This window comes from Carassius auratus, unplaced genomic scaffold (genome assembly GCF_003368295.1).
Source record: "Carassius auratus strain Wakin unplaced genomic scaffold, ASM336829v1 scaf_tig00214205, whole genome shotgun sequence".
In the NCBI taxonomy this organism is placed as follows: domain Eukaryota; kingdom Metazoa; phylum Chordata; class Actinopteri; order Cypriniformes; family Cyprinidae; genus Carassius; species Carassius auratus.
In genome coordinates this window covers 242565-259568 of record NW_020527558.1, presented here as the reverse complement: position 1 = coordinate 259568, position 17004 = coordinate 242565, and the positions used below count along the sequence as shown (strand labels likewise).

At 38.0% G+C, this 17004-nt stretch overlaps 1 protein-coding gene across 1 annotated transcript in view; it reads left to right on the top strand.

Annotated features, from left to right (window-relative positions):
- The window catches only part of LOC113091514 (NACHT, LRR and PYD domains-containing protein 12-like), a 58370-nt gene that overhangs the window by 30923 nt on the left and 10443 nt on the right, over positions 1 to 17004 (top strand). The window contains exons 6-11 of the mRNA XM_026257086.1: positions 4986 to 5159; positions 5269 to 5442; positions 5552 to 5725; positions 13560 to 13733; positions 14198 to 14244; positions 14834 to 15363. Of these exons, the coding sequence (XP_026112871.1) occupies positions 4986 to 5159; positions 5269 to 5442; positions 5552 to 5725; positions 13560 to 13733; positions 14198 to 14244; positions 14834 to 15363 (1273 nt within the window). The remainder of the gene's footprint in view (positions 1 to 4985; positions 5160 to 5268; positions 5443 to 5551; positions 5726 to 13559; positions 13734 to 14197; positions 14245 to 14833; positions 15364 to 17004) is intronic.

The following is a 17004-nucleotide window of genomic DNA, read 5'->3' as shown; positions in this document are numbered from 1 at the left end:
AAACGGTGTGAAAAAAAGGCACAAGGATGTAATTTGTTATCAACGGAGGATACCTGGGAGAGCACGGCACCGACACCGACCTCTGACGCATCCACCTCCACCACGAACTGCCGGGAAGTCTCAGGAGTTACCAGGATGGGGGCTGAAGTAAATCTGCGTTTTAATTTATCGAACGCCGCTTGGGCATCCGCTGACCAACGGAAGTTGACCTTGGTGGAGGTTAGCGCGGTCAGAGTGGCCGTCACCTGCCCAAAGTTCCTGATGAATCGCCTATAGAAATTGGCGAAACCAATTATATAATAATTGGCTGCCAGAGAATCACTTAAATACTTCTCCATCGCCTCGTGCTCGGGCGCGGAGAGAGAATACGGCCGCCCGCGAGGCGGAGAAGCACCAGGGAGGAGATCGATGGCACAGTCGTACGGTCGGTGAGGAGGAAGAGATACAGCCGGGGACCTGCTGAAGACCGCCCGGAGATCATGGTAGCAAGCAGGAACTCGAGAAAGATCCGCCTCCTCCTCCTGTAGAGAAACAGAAGGCAGACAGAAGGCAATGTGTATGACAATATTGACTCCATGACAAAACTACATTGTCTGCCCAGTTAATGTTCGGCCCATGGCGAACGAGCCAAGGATGACCCAATACCAAAGGAACAGATGGAGATTTACAGACTAGGAATCTGAGGTCCTCCCGGTGGTTCCCGGAGGTAAGAAGGCTCACCGAATCAGTGATCCGGGAGATCTGCATAAGTGGCCTGCCATCGAGTCCGTGAGCGACTATTGGGGGCTGCAGGGATTGGATGGGTATATCCCAAACGTGAGCCCACTCTTCATCTATGAAGTTGCCCTCTGCTCCTGAATCAACGAGTGCTTAAGCCTTAAACAAAGTGTGTTTAGTAAACAGAGACACAGACAGAAGAGTGCGTGACCTGTGAGCAGGGGAAATGGCAGTACCACTCAGATTAACCCTATGTGTCGAACGAGCAGCCTTAGCTGGACAGGAGTGAGCTCGGTGTCCTTGAGCAGTGCAATACAGGCAGAGACCCTCCAACAGGCGGCGTTGTTTCTCCTTGGATGGAGATGGAGGGACGAACGTGACCGGCTCGGAGTCTGCTCGAACTCGACGGCGAAGCTCTCTCCTGGCGTCTATGTGGAGGGACAGACTGATAACATCGTCCAATCGTTCTGGAACCTCGCGGGAGAACAGTTCATCCTTGACTGAGTCATTGAGACCCTCTAAAAAGCGAGCGATAAGGGCCTCGGTGTTCCATCCACAGGTAGCGGCCAGGGTACGGAACTGCACAGAGTAATCTGCCACTGAACGCCTGCCCTGTTGAAGGCGCGCTAAAAGTCGGGACGCCTCTTTGCCAAAAACAGACTGATCAAAGATCTTAACCATCTCCTCCTTAAAGGAACTGAAGTCCGAGCAGCACGCGGCCTGTGATTCCCATACTGCAGTCCCCCAATCACGTGCTCTACCAGAAAGCAGGGATATGACATACGCCACCTTGGAGACATCTGATGCGTAGGTTTGAGCTTGAAGGGAAAACACCACCTCGCACTGAATAAGGAAAGCTTTGCAACTAGTAGGCTCACCAGAATACAAGGGGGGGGGGGGGGGTTGTTCACTCTCGGCTCAGAGGAGGAAGCGGACGGGAGAGGCCCGGGAGGCAGTGAAGGGAATTCCTGTCGAGTGAGACGATCGAGTCGACCCACTAAATACGTGATCTGAGCCGACAAAGCATCCACAGAGTGACGGGTGGGAGACAGTTCCATCTCATGATGGCCCAGCATCGGGTCCATTCTTGGTCAGTGTGTGGTGTCAGGACAGATGAGGACCCAAGAGCGAAATGAGGCTGAAAAATAGTGTTTTATTAAAGAGGACGTCTTAACGTCAAAAAACAACAAAACTACTCTGGCGGGGAAAAATCAGTCTTGACTTCACACTGCTCAGCGGGCAGGTCGTGCGCTCAGGCTCCGAGAACGCCAGGAGAGAGGGAGCAACAAATCCAAAGCAGCAGGCAGGAGAATAGTCGTGCAGACAAGGGGTCAAGCGAGGTGCAGACAGGGCTGAGAACGGCGGGCAGTTCCAGAGTCAAAAACAGTCCAGGTCGAAAACCAGAAGAGCGTCCGAAATCCTCTGAGGGCAAAGCACAGGTTACACTAACTGAGCAGACAAACCAACTGCCCAGTCGCTGGGAGCGGCTGTTTATCATCAGATCGCATAAATCTGTGGAAAATGAATAGAAATGACGATTCTGTCTGAAGAAATATGAAGTAAACATCAGTAAATATATCCATATATCTCCGCAGATATGCATCTTTGGTCTATAAAGCCTTATTGACGCTGTTCATTGAGTCTATGTGAACACAAATAAACCGCTGCTGACATGAATGAATATGAACGATTGGTGAATTTCTATTCAAAATGTGGCATAATACGGATTTATTATTTTGCACTCCTGACATAAATTACTAAATATCTGTCACTGCAACAATGTTTTATCAAAATATTGGTCAAATATCGAAGCTAGAGTCTTTAAACTTTCAATTGATGCACAGTTTGTCCAGATGAAGTAAGACAGTGATGTTTAATGTGCTGTGAAAGTGAAACAATAATAAACTGGGGCCATCGGCGATGTTTGCACGTAAAGTGGTTAATTGGATGAATGAAACACTTTTATTCAGTGTGCTACAGCAGGTGATTTTTAAATCAAATGAAGTCTATGTAATTTTAAGGTAAAATAAAAATAATCATCCTAATGCAGAACTGACGTTTATTTCTAGCTTTTCAAACGTGTGTGCAAATTAAAAAAAAAAAAAAGCATTTCAGTTTTGTCAGTTTAGTCAATTTCTTTTCACATCCAACACATGAGAAGCTGAGCTGAACATCTCTTCACGTTCTACACATGTTCAGAGCGCAGAGCGGTACAGCTTTAGTGCGCGCAGAAAAGGGGCTCTTATTTTGTGCACCAGTACACCAACAGCTGTTCGCTTCCTGCTATCTGTGCCTCAGATTTGAAACTCTGCATTTCTAGAACTGATCGGCTGCCTGTGTCCTGCGCACAGATTTCGAAATACTCTTCCACACAAATTACATAGCGAACGATTACAATGTAGTCTGCGCACACGAGCGCACTTCCTGAAAAATCGGCCGAAAAAAGAAAAAAAAATGGTTCCGATTTATGGCCGGTCAACCAGTGCATCCCTAATTTCCTCCACCTTCTCAAGCCGTGAGAGTAAAATCTTATGGTCAATAGTATTGAATGTGGCGCTAAGGTCTAATAAAACAAGAACTGCTGAGGACCCTGAGTCAACTGCAGTCAATAAATCACTTAAAACCGTGATCAAAGCCTATTCAGTACAAGAGTCCTAAAGCCTGACTGGAAAATTTAAAAAAATTAATTTTGTAGCAAAAAAAAGCCACCTTCTCTAAAACTTTTGATAGAAAAGGTAACTTTGAGATTGGCCAATAATTTGATACAACAGCATGATCCAAGAGTTTATTTTTTTTTTCAAAAGAGCCTGAAGAACAGCATGTTTAAACTGATTAGGAACTACTCTTGTAGAAAGGAGAATTGTTATTTATTATAGATAAAATACTGGGGCCAAGAACATCAAATACCTGTTTCACTAACCTAGCTGGAATGATATCAAGTCACGTCACTTAGCCAGGGCTCAGGTCTGGATCTATCTTTTTTTAACCTGCAGTGGAGCAACTGAGTCCAATAAGGCAAACAAATGTAATATAACACATCAAGGGATGAATCCAAATCCATATTAAGGAAAATACCCATTAAACAACAAGGATCAATTTCATAAAATAGTTATAACTTATAATATAAGTTATAATATAAGGTATAATAGGTATAACTGCTCTACAGCTCAAACATTTAAAACCCATCGTGGTGGACTTTGATTTCTGGGCTTCACTATTTATGTGATATCAATACCTTAAAAACAACATATTTATGGTCAGAAAAAAACTTTATCTGATGTTTCAACATCATCAACAGATAGACCAAAAGACAAATCCAACTCTAAAATATGACCATAAACATGAGTGTTTATTCACATGCTGTATAAAATTAAAAGAATCAATTACATAAAAAAAATCTCTTACCAATTGATTTGTAGGACAGCACACAAGTATGTTAAAATCACCCACTAAAAGCAATTTATCATACGTCAATATAATTTTCCTTAAAAAATCTGAAAACACCCCAATAAAGTCCTTATTATATCTAGGCGGCCGATATATTAAGCCACACACAACTGGATTTGTCACTTTAAATAAAAACACTGCAGCTCATAGCTTGAAAAAATGGCAACAGATAATGGATGACACGTGAAACTATTCTTAAAGACAGATGCAATGCCTCCACCGCGGCTTGTAGTGTGTGGAGAATTTAAAAAACCACAATCGCAAGGTACCAATTCCGTGAATCAGGGGTCAGCCATGTCTCAGTCAAAAACAAAAAGTCTAAATTATGTACAGTGAAAATTTTTGTTAAAATTGAATTTGACAATGAACACACACACATTCATCACCAGCAGAGTTAATTCAGCAGATACCTCCTCTGAATTTTGTTCTCGGTGGACTTGTCTGAGATTCTGAAGGTTCACAGTCCATTTAGAAAGATGAGGGGGTCGATAGCATGGTGATATGGCTCTGTTGCATGTGTACATTTAAATACACATGATTACTAGTAAAGCAATACATTTAGAGATTGAAAAATACACGCATATGTCTATGGAAGCAACAATTACAATCCATTAGAATTTAACTTGCAGATGTGCTTTATTCATATCAGATACATATAGTTCAGCAATCACTGAATATATCATATATAATATATGGTTATAGCTTTGCATTAAGTGCATTACTAGTCAATGGTTTTTGGAAGTTGTCTGTGCGCCAGAATATAAATCATACCAAATAAACACATTATTTGTTTTTTATTATTATTATTGTTTTCTACACAGGCTACAGTGCTGTAATCTCACTGCTCAGTCTTGTGAGAGTTTGTCTTCAGCTCTACAGTCATCAAAACCCTTTCTGAGAGAGCTGGACCTGAGTAATAATGATCTGAAGGATTCTGGAGTGAAGCTTCTTTCTGTTGGACTGAAGAGCCCAAACTGTCAGCTGGGGATTCTGAGGTAAATGGTTTTTAATCAAATAAATATTCAAAATATTTGGTGTGTTTATCAATTTGTAAAGCTTGTGATGTAACTGCATATATAACTGTTTGTTTTGTTCTTTACACAGGCTACAGAGCTGTAATCTCACTGCTCAGTCTTGTGAGAGTTTGTCTTCAGCTCTACAGTCATCAAAATCCTTTCTGAGAGAGCTGGACCTGAGTAATAATGATCTGAAGGATTCTGGAGTGAAGCTTCTTTCTGTTGGACTGAAGAGCCCAAACTGTAAGCTGGAGATTCTGAGGTAAATGGTTTTTAATCAAATAAATATTCAAAATATTTTGTGTGTTTATCGATTTGTAAAGCTTGTGATGTAACAGTATATATTACTGTTTGTTTTGTTCTTTACACAGGCTACAGATCTGTAATCTCACTGCTCAGTCTTGTGGGAGTTTGTCATCAGCTCTACTGTCATCAAAACCCTTTCTGAGAGAGCTGGACCTGAGTAACAATGATCTGCAGGATTCTGGAGTGAAGCTTCTTTCTGATGGACTGAAGAGCCCAAACTGTCAGCTGGAGACTCTGAGGTAAATGGTTTACCATAAAATAATACAGATGCCTATTATACAGATTTTTCAACCTGAGAAAAATGACCCAGGTGAACTGTGTACATCTGACAATAAAAATGTTGAAATATTAAATGTAGAATTTTCAAATGCATTTATTTCATGCATGAACAGTGTTGGGAGTAACGCATTACAAAAGTAATGCATTACAGTAACATAGTACTTTTTGCTGTAACGCAGTAGTGTAAGGCATTACTAATCAGTTGTCAGTAATTTTTTACTCTGTACATCATCAGTAATGCTTGCATTACAACACACTTTTAGCCCAAAATGTGTGATGGGGTGGGCTCACGCTCACCCCGTCAGATACTCTGACAGAAAGGCTGCATGTGAGATGCGCTGTTTAATGTGTTTGAGAGGTGATGTTTTCCTTAATGCATAACTTACATTTCACAGGTACATTCTCCATCTGTAAATGTAAAAAAAAAACAATGGAAAATTTCTATTTTGCTGTCAGAAGTGCATGAGCTTTTGCTTTATCAATTCTGCGTTAATCTCCACAGACTTCAAGAACAAGTGCTGCCGCACGCATGAGTGCCAAACAGACAAGCTGCGCAAATCCAAGTTCATTATCAGCTTGGATTTGCGCAGCTTATCAGTTAACAATGGCACTGTGTAGTAAAAGCTAACAGCAATAAAAGTGTTAGTCAATAGGCTGAGTCGAACGTCAATCAAACTGTTGACTGGTGCACGAACGCCTCCTAAACATTGTCAACAATCACAAATTGGAGAGCGTGCGTGTTTGTTCGGTCAGGTTAAGCAGCCATGTCCAGTGTGGCCACGAAAAAGTGAAGATGCACTTTAAATAGCGAATGGACCACAACATACTCTTGGTTAAGACCTGTAGATGGTGAAGCAGAGAGAGCTTTTTGCATTTTATGCAAAATCAGATTTTCTGTGGGACATGGTGGAGAATACGGTGTGAAGCGACAAGGTGCATGTTAGTACCACAGAAAAAAAAAACACATCATCAAGAAACATGCAAATCAGTGCAATCGTTTTTCAATAGACCAAATAACCCACAGGCTGACAAAGTTTCGGCAGCAGAAGTGACAAGCATTTATCATGCCGTACACATGATAGACATTCATATTGCTCAACCTCTTTTCCAGATTCTGAAATAGCTAAGAAAAAAGCTGTAGAAACTTTGGTTGATATTTTGGGTCAGGTAGTGTCTTACTCTTTTAGTCGGTTAGTTTAAAAAGATATATAGGCAATATATTAAAGAAAGCTTGAAATGTCTACTTTTAAACGAAAATATTCAAATCAAAATAAATAGGCTACTCTCTGATTATGTGATCCATTTGAAATGTGCATTTTTCTCTGGCGTTCATGGCGAGTCCGCATCGTCAACTTCATCTTTGCACCGACACAGAAAACACCAGTTTATTACTAAACAATTAAATGTCTCCATGCTAATTTAGACACATTCATAATAATTATTTTAACCAGTTCTTTGTGGCAAGTTTCTTTGTGTGTGGTCATAATGCTTATTATCCTGTTGGCTACAGTCTATTTAAGTAATTAAATTAATATGAAGGGATGACACATTTACTACTTTTAAAAAATTTGGGTCAGGAAGAGGGTCAGGGACAATATTTTCTTTCACTTTTTTTGCGGTCCGAGTTGCGGGCGGTTTAGTTGAAAACATTGGTCGGGTGTGGGTTGTTTATACATTGACCCACGCATCACTGGCTACCATATACCACAAATCATATACCACTCACCAAACAAGTCTTTCACACCTTTTCACGCCATGTATTACACATTATCAGCATTATTCTTTAATCATTATTCTTTTATTTTTATTTCACCTTTATTAGCCTTTGTTGTGGTATTTCAATATTTACAAAGCCCCCAAGCTGCGATCTCACTTCAGTCTCTGTATGCATTTACCCCTTATTTATCAAAAGTCTTAATATAAAAATACAACCAAACATTTTCTTACGAACTTACGTGAATTATTGTGACAAAAATGCATTATGAAGAAGAAATGCACCTGCTATTAGTAGCATTAGAGCTAACGTTAACATCAAGCTACAGCAGACAATTTATGAAATTATTAGTACACTTTTACTCAAAACTCACTTTAAACCCCGATCGAGTGTTTGTAATAACTTCCTTTTGTGATCATAGGTGGAATTTGGTCGTTTACTCTTGTAAAAATATGCTATTTATAGCCTTTTACATCACTGCACAAGTTAGCATTTCAGATGTACATTTTATATATTTTCAAAAAAAATGTCCCAGATCTCAAGAAATTCTCATACCAAGCTAAACTATCGTAATCGCGGGTTTATTATTAGGATATTTCATGTGTACAGAGGTGTATCAGTGTTGTGGTGGCCAGATAACAACCTGGAAGTGTACACAAACCTTGTGACACGATCTGACACTGTCCAGTTTTGGGACTGTTAGATTGACAAGACCAGGGACCAATCAGAGTCTGTCTGAGCCACAGCTCGAGCACTGAGGAGCACACACACAGAAACAGTACTGGGAGAGGCTATTTATCATCAGATTGTGTAAATCAGTGGAAAATTAATAGAAATGATGGTTCTGTCTGAAGAAATAAAGTAAACATCAGTAAAAATATCCATATATCTCCGCAGATATGCATCTTTGGTCTATAAATGCTTATCGACACTGTTCAGTGAGTATATGTGAAAGCAAGGCAAGGCAAGTTTATTTATATAGCACATTTTGTACACAATGGTAATTCAAAGTGCTTTACATAAAAGAAAGTAAAATAATAATGAAGAAAAATAATAACAAAAATAAAACGAGCAATTTTACAACTTTTTAAAAATATAAAAAATATAAAAAAAATGTACTTATTTAAAGCAGAAAAAAATACTATGGAAGTGATTGGAGCTCATGATCAGTTTGATTTCAAACATTCCTAAAAATATTTTATTTTGTGGTTATCAGAAGAAAATAACACTTTTCAATTTGGGGTGAACTATCCCTTTAAAGACAAGTTGATGAATTTCTACACTCAGCTGTCTTTTCCTTTGTTGGTTTTTAGCTCCTGTTTTAATGGCATCTCTTTAGCTGGGACTTTTCTGGCTGAGTCAAATTGTACTTTCTCCGAAGTGTTTCAAAGTATGTCTTGCAACACGCTGAATAAAAGAGAATTCAGATAAATGACAGAAACTACACTATTGAAATCATAAGATGGACAAAATATAAGAGACTAAAATTATGGACATTAAAATTGTTAAACATTTTAAAATTACCTAGTATACATTCAGGGTCTGCATCTGCAAAAGTTGTTTTCAATTCCTCTAGCAGATAAGTCATGACTGCTTGGTTACGAGGCGAACTTATTCTGTGTGGAAAGAGAGAAGTGTGTAATTAAAATACATTTAAAAGGAATATGTAAAACCCCATAAACAGTATGGCCCACAAAGGCCAAATAAACATGGCAGAAAAACAGCAGTCTTACCCAGTTTGTGGATCATATTTATGTGGGTTGTTTTCCGAATTGTGAAGGAGCCTTACAGCTTCCTGTAACATTGAATGGCCACCCTAAGTGTCATAGGTTCATCTCTAACATTTATAACAAACCAAACCGTTTGAAAATCGGTAGAAAATGGAGCAAGTTATGGTTATTTAAAAGTCCATGCACCATTAAAACACAATACTACGAGTGAGCGAGCGAGCTCCCCGTGGTAAGATTGCCGCCAAATGCGGTGCGGGCCAAACATCTAGCCTTTATTATACATATCTTAACTACTATATTGTCCGCTAAAATAAAACTCACTTACTTACGTTGTGCGCCCTCTTCATCCTTTTATGTAATGGCTCTTCCTGCGGTCTTTTGTTCCTCTTGCGGTCTTTGCTCGTCAAACTTTCGCTCAAGAGCACAGAGACGCTGGATAGCATCTTCGAGAAGAACAGTGTTTGCAGCTTGTTTCTCCATCAAACCCTCAAGCTGACGAGACAAAGCGTTCTGACCGGAGATCAGCTGTTTCATTAAATCATTTATGCACAGTGGGCTTGCTGCTGGTTGCAAAGCCCTATTACTCACGGGAGTAGTAAAACTCAGGTTTCTTTTACACGCCATCACAAACAATAGTCAGTTTCACCAAGTCGCAAAAAATTACTTTACACAATGCCGACAATTTAAATTGTGTTCGCGCGAATGAAACTGTAATGTCATTGGTTGCATTCCCTCAACCAATTCCCACCCTTTTTCTTGATATACTAAAACAATGTTTGTTGTATTCCTCTTGACTAATGTAACCCATGAAGGGTCAGACATATAAAGTAATCTTTACACATTAAAAGAGTAATCATGCCTAATTTTTGCAACAGTCAAAATAACAAATTCAATTATATTACTAACAAGCGTGTTTAGGGGATAAGGTGTGTTGCAGAAAGTCGCTTGGATGTGTCACTTGATATGATCTACCACAAGTTATTTTGATATAGCAATTAAACTTACATAAATTTTATAATATGTGTCCCTGGACACATTATTTTGATCCATTTAATGTATTGTTGGCTATTGCTAATACTACAAATATGACCTACATGTGCTACTTATGAGTTAACTTATGTTTTGTGGCCCAGGGTCAAATGTGACACGGATATATTATAAAAGACCAACTTTGGCCTGCGTGCCCTACAGTAGCTGACAGGTATCTGCAAATATTTTTACCCGAGTTTGTCAGTCTGTTTCACCCAACATGTTTTGCATTCACATGTGAAAGACTTTTAGATTATGGACCTGTCTATTGATTTTCTTTGTTTCTATTTTAAAATATTTAATGAAATGTTAGGGCAGAATCATAATAATAATAGAAACAGTGAACTTTAATTCATGAGACATCAGCAAAAACAAGCAGCTACAAATTTCACTGACTTATGAATATGGTACTGAATTTATCAACGTCCTAGCTAGCAAAATGTGTTACATGATGTTTTTGAAACAAAATGTCTCATTTGAACTGCTTCTTTTCTACAATGAAAGAAGCATTGAGAGATACATGCACAACATACTAACATAGGGCAGTTGGAGACATGTTTTCAAAGTGTTGGAAATATATATTCTGAAATAACATTTGTTGCATTCCCCACAGTTTTTATGTTCCACAATACTGTATGTGCTGTCTTGACGAGACATTGTTACCCCCCCCCCCCACCCAGCTCTGAAAACAGAGAAGGCACCTCTACCTGGGGGTCATTAACATATAAAAAGCCCTTCACACCTCACAACCAGCTGTAAGGATTCCTGGAAAATTCCACCAGTTCCTATACACATCCACATACGTAAGGTTTCTGGATGTTTCACGAGTTTACTTCTGTGTATTACCTTTCCAAGCACTCTGCCTCATTTATCTGGCAAACCTACAGTTTAGCAGAGATTTGTGGGCAATGCCTTAGGGCTGATGGACTGGATGGCTGCTTGCCTGTTCTGGATTACCTCGGCCCCCAATTTCCGTCCCCAGTTGCAAAGTCGTGTGTTTTGTATTGATTATGTGCTTTGTTGCTGAAGTATTTTTCCTGTTCTCATACTGTACTCCCAATAGGAGCATAGTCTGGGTATTATTTTTTCTCCTCACTTTCCTAATATTATTCTGTATTTCTTCCTCAGTTCTCTGTCTTCCTGTCCTGTCTACCCCCTTGTCATATTGTAACTGTGTATGGACAGGTTGATGGCTAATTTCTCTGGTACTTGTGACTAGTGACAATAAAGAACTTCTACTATTAGATCCACAATCAAAAAAAAAAACATCCGCAACTTGTACCAAACCGGAAGTAAGATTGTAAGCACAGAAGTTATCTGTCATTCTTCCAATTTTTTTTTAACTTTGCCCATGTTTAGCATGATAATCCATCTCTTTAACACTGTGAACAACTCTGTATACATGATACACCATTGTAGCCCCACTTTAAAATTATTTAAAAAAATGTTGATGTAGGACATGATTTTAGAAACATAATGAAGTTCAAGTCTACTAATACTTCATTATTATATCTAAGGCCATGTCATGTGTGTTTTTAGAGAAGGGTAATAAAATATGGGTCACCAAACTTGACTGTATGTCACATCACTTTATTTATGACTACTGTAAGCTCTCCTGTGTGCTATTATCTCACGTTTGGCTCGGCAAACTGCCCCATTCATGATTCTATTGTTCTTACGAAATGACCCTTTCACACATCGTTCAGGAATGAGACATAATCCTCATTATTTTTTATCATTATTTTATTATTAGCCTTTTTCTGGTATTTCAAGGTTAACCATGCCACATCGTTTCAAACCCAGTGTACATTTACCCAAATATTATCAAACATATTTCTATAAAAATACAACAAAACATTTCCTTATGACCTTATGTGAATTATGATCAAATAGATTATGAAAGAAGAGCTGCACCTGTTGCAGCTGCATTAGAGCTAATGTTAGCATCAAGCTACTTAAGATAATTTATGAGATTATTAGTACACTTTTACTCAAAACTCACTTTAACCCTCTGGAGTCGATTAATGCATAGTCAGGTCAGACTTAGTCATGTGCGACTTATTTATCAAAATTAATTTGACATGAACCGAGAGGAATGAACCAAGAGAAATGAACCAATATAAAAGATTACCATCTACAGCCGTGAGAGGGTGCTCTATGCTCTCAGTGCTCCTGTAGTCTACACTGAGAACATAGAGCGCTCTCTCGCGGCTGTAGACGATAATGGTTTATCTTGGTTCTTGGTTCTAAATAAATGCGACTTATAGTCCAGTGGGACTTATATATGTTTTTTCCTCATCATGACATATTTTTGGACTGATGCGACTTATACTCAGGTGCGACTTATAGTCCGAAAAATACGGTACGCATAATGAGTCATTTTCTCCTGATAACCCCGAAGCTCGAAGATCATTGCATTTAAATTTTGGATCCATGGCCAGGCAACTCCTCAAATCTCAATCCCATACAGAACCTGGGGTCAGTCCTCAAAAAGCTAGTGGACAAGCAGAAGCCCACAAATTGTGATCAATTCTGAGATCAGCATGAGAGAATGGATTGCCATTAATAAGGATTTGTCCCAGTAGCTAATATCCAGCATGCCAGAACAAATTGCAGAGGTTATGGAAAAAAAACACTGTAAATATTGACTATTTTCTTTGCCAATAAAAGCCTTTAAAATGTATAATATGCTTATCATTGTTATTCAGTATACAATAAAAAATAGAAAAATAATGTACAAATACTGAAGCAGCAAACTTTGCAAAACAAAATTTATGTCACTGCCAAAACTTTTGGCCATAACTGTAAGCACAAAAATTACATCAAATCATGATCCAAATGACAAAATAATGATATAAATATGAAATATGGTCAACCATTTAACCAGCCTGACCAGTCAAATAACTGTTAACTAATGCTGAGGTCTGATAATGTTCTTAGATGAGCACATAAGTATGAATGAGGTGTGTGTGAATAGCATGTTTCTATGCTCCTACCTCCTCAGTGCATTGCTTGGTCATCTTTAAAATAAAATAATCAGATTTTCAGTACACAAACAAGCTAGTTGCACATATTCATAAAGTGACTGTTTTGTCTCTGTGAATATTACACATTTGACCTGACTGAAAAGATCAGAATCACAATAAACGCTATAAAATAATCAGATGTGTGTAATATAAATTAATCAGATTTTACATAAATATTGTGTTATATTACACACAATATTTTTTTTATTGAATAATCCGTTTAACACAAAATGGATACAACACATAATGTAATATACAGAACAGACAAACTAATGGTATCTGTATTTTTTTGTAGGTTGTCTGGCTGTATGGTGACAGAGGTTGGATGTTGTTGTGTTTCTTCAGCTCTGACTGCACATCCCTCGTGCTTGAGAGATCTGGATCTCAGCTATAATCACCCTGGGGATTCAGGAGTCAAGCTGCTCTCTGAAAAACTAGAGGATCCAAACTGCTCACTGGATAAATTCAAGTTTGTCGAGCAGGAAGAGGTTTTAGATTTTATTGTTTAAACTTTTCAGTGTTTCTGGGTGAGTCTAGGAGTTATTATAGGATGCAACAATATATTTAGGATCTAAAGTGCACTAGTCTTCTTCTTTTAGTCTTCTAATAAAATCTTAACTAGACTGCTCAAACAAAACAAATTAACAAAAAACAGTACTTTAACTAACCCCCTTAATGGCCTCAAAACAGGAGAAAACACTGAAAATACAAAAAAATGGCATCCACCTCCATACAGCTTCCATAAAAGGTAGAAACAAACATTTTCAAAATGATAACTTGTAAAAGAAGCAATCACTCTGAGTACCCTAGCAACAGCATTGCAACATCATAGAAACCACCCTGAGTACCCTAGCTACTGCAAAGCAACCGCCCTGAGTACCTTGTATAGTAACTGCAACAGCAATTTGTTTACTGATTGAATGTGTTTTCTAGTGTTGATCATGGAGGAGAATCCAGGATTACAGCAGGACTAAAGAAATGTAGGTCTACACACACTCACTCACTCTCTCTCTCTCTCTCTCTCTCTCTCTCACACACACACACACACACACACTTTTGTTTTTGTGAAAAGGGGGGACATCCCATAGGCGTAATGGTTTTTATACTGTACAAACTGTATATTCTATGGCCCTACACCAACCCTACCCCTACACTTAACACTCACAGGAAACTTGTACATTTTTACTTTCTCAAAAAAGTAATTCTTTATGATTTATAAGCATTTTGAAAAATGGGGACATGGGTTATGTCCTCATAATTATTCCCCTCCTTGTAATACCTGTGTCATACCCATGTCATTATACAGAGTTGTGTCCTGATATGTCACAAAAACAAGAGCACTCTTTCTAACACTCACACACACAGTCTCTCTCTCTCACACACACACACACACACACACACACACACACTCTCTTTCTCTCTCTCTCACACACACACTCTCTCTGTCTCTCTCGCTCATACAGACACACACTTTCACACAATCTCTCTCTCACACACACACACACACACACACACACACATAGCTGTAGTGATTTTTGTTGTTATTAATGTCTCTGTTCTTGTGTTCAGATGCCTGTTTTCTCACACTGGATCCAAACACAGCACACACTGAACTCATTCTGTCTGAGAAGAACAGAATGGTGACACGTGCGAGAGAGAATCAGCTGTATCCTGTTCATCCAGACAGATTTGATGTGTGTCATCAGGTGTTGTGTAGAGAGAGTGTGTGTGAACGCTGTTACTGGGAGATTGAGTGGAGTGGAGATGTGTCTATATCAGTCTCATATAAGAGCATTAGCAGGAATGGAGCGGGAGCTGAGTGCAGGTTTGGACGTAATAATCAGTCCTGGAGTTTGATCTGCTCTCCTGACAGTTTCTCATTCAGATACAATAACATAGAAACTGATCTCCCTGTGAAGTCCATCATCAGGAGAATAGGAATGTATGTGGATGATGCTGTAAGGAGAATAAGAGCGTATCGTGATGATGATGATGATAATGATTATGATGTCAAGAGAATAGGTGTGTTTGTGGATCACAGTGCAGGAACTCTGTCCTTCTACAGCGTCTCCAGAAACAATATGAACCTCATCCACACAGTCCAGACCACATTCACTCAGCCGCTCTATCCTGGGTTTAGAGTTAATATTCTGTCTTCAGTGAAACTGTGTTGATGAATCAAAAGAGAATGATGGGAGATTCTACCCATAATGCTTTGAGCTCCATGATAAATCAGTGACACTGAGATGTTATAGAGTCTCTTCATGACAATAATACTGCATCTGAACTTCTGACACTGAAATAACAGTCAGAATAAATGCATCAAAAAACTGCATATAGTCAGTAAGATCTGTTTGTGTGTGTGTGTGTGTGTTAGAGACTGTCTGTGTGTGTGACACCAATCATTTGTATTATTTCTATCAAAACGTTCTTTCAATTGAAAAGTTCTTCATGAATCATGTTTGTGAAAAGTACATGTAATTCATTTTTCTTTATTGTTTTTGTGTCTAAATAATAAAACATAATAATATGTTATAATAAAACGATGAGAAATGAACTTCTGAATTGATGTTTGCATCATGAAATATAATCAATTTCTCACAAGACTCACATGAGCTTCAGGAGAGTTTCTGACATTATAAAATAAAACATATTTTTATCATAGCATTTCAGAAAAAATATATTCTAAATAAACATCATGATAAAATGTTTAATCTGCTAATTTGATAGTAATAGCAACTACAATATGACTTTTGTATTATTTGAATTATAAAAAATCAATGACATATGATTACAGTAATACTATTGTACTCTTAAATAAAGTGTGTATGCATGTATTATTATTAATAATAAAAAGTAATTAATGTTAAAAAATGTTTTATTGCAGTAATGTTTTATTTTTTATTGCAGTAATAATATTGCACTTAAAATATCAGTCAGTATTTAATAATGAAATTAGAGTATCTGCTGATAACGATCCAATCCGATACCAGCACAGTTCTTTTAAAAAATCAATATAAAATTTCTATACTTCTCTGTATTGACCTGATCATCAATCTTTTGTGTTAATCTCAGTCTACTATATATACACAACTAAATTTTAATGAAAAATAATAAATGAAAAAATATAATTAATTACAAAATATTTTTATAAACTAGGTTGGTAGATAAATTCAGCAGCAAAAGTTACTCTAGATTCTTGAAAAGTCACGGGAGCACAATAATTTTTTTTACAAATAAAAGTGAAAAAGTCTAACATCCATTAAAATGTAAGACATTGCTCTTTGTATTGTTGTAAAATAGATTATTGAAAAAGCAACTATATACATTTCTAAAGAAATCTAAAAGTTGTTTCTTTTAAATCTATAGCAAAATAATAAAGGCAGCAACATATAGATAGAACAGAACAATAAAGACTATTAATAGTCTTTGATTTAGCAGAAAATATTATAATACTGAAGGCGCCAATATAGAGCACCACAGAGTGCTTATGCGCATCCTGTGCGCAGAACAATGAGCTTGAATCAACATAGAGTCACAGTGCGCAGGCTGCACAGCCCTCTGAGTCCACATAGAAAGCTACTTGGTTAGTGTTCATCTTCAGTTCTCTTCACATCAGTTCAGTCAGTGTACTGTTTGAGTAAATTAATTTCTCTGTGGTATTGGTTTATTTCAACTCAGAGGAAGAGTTGGCCACATTAAAAAGTAAATAAATTGTGGATTAATTCTTACTGGAGACG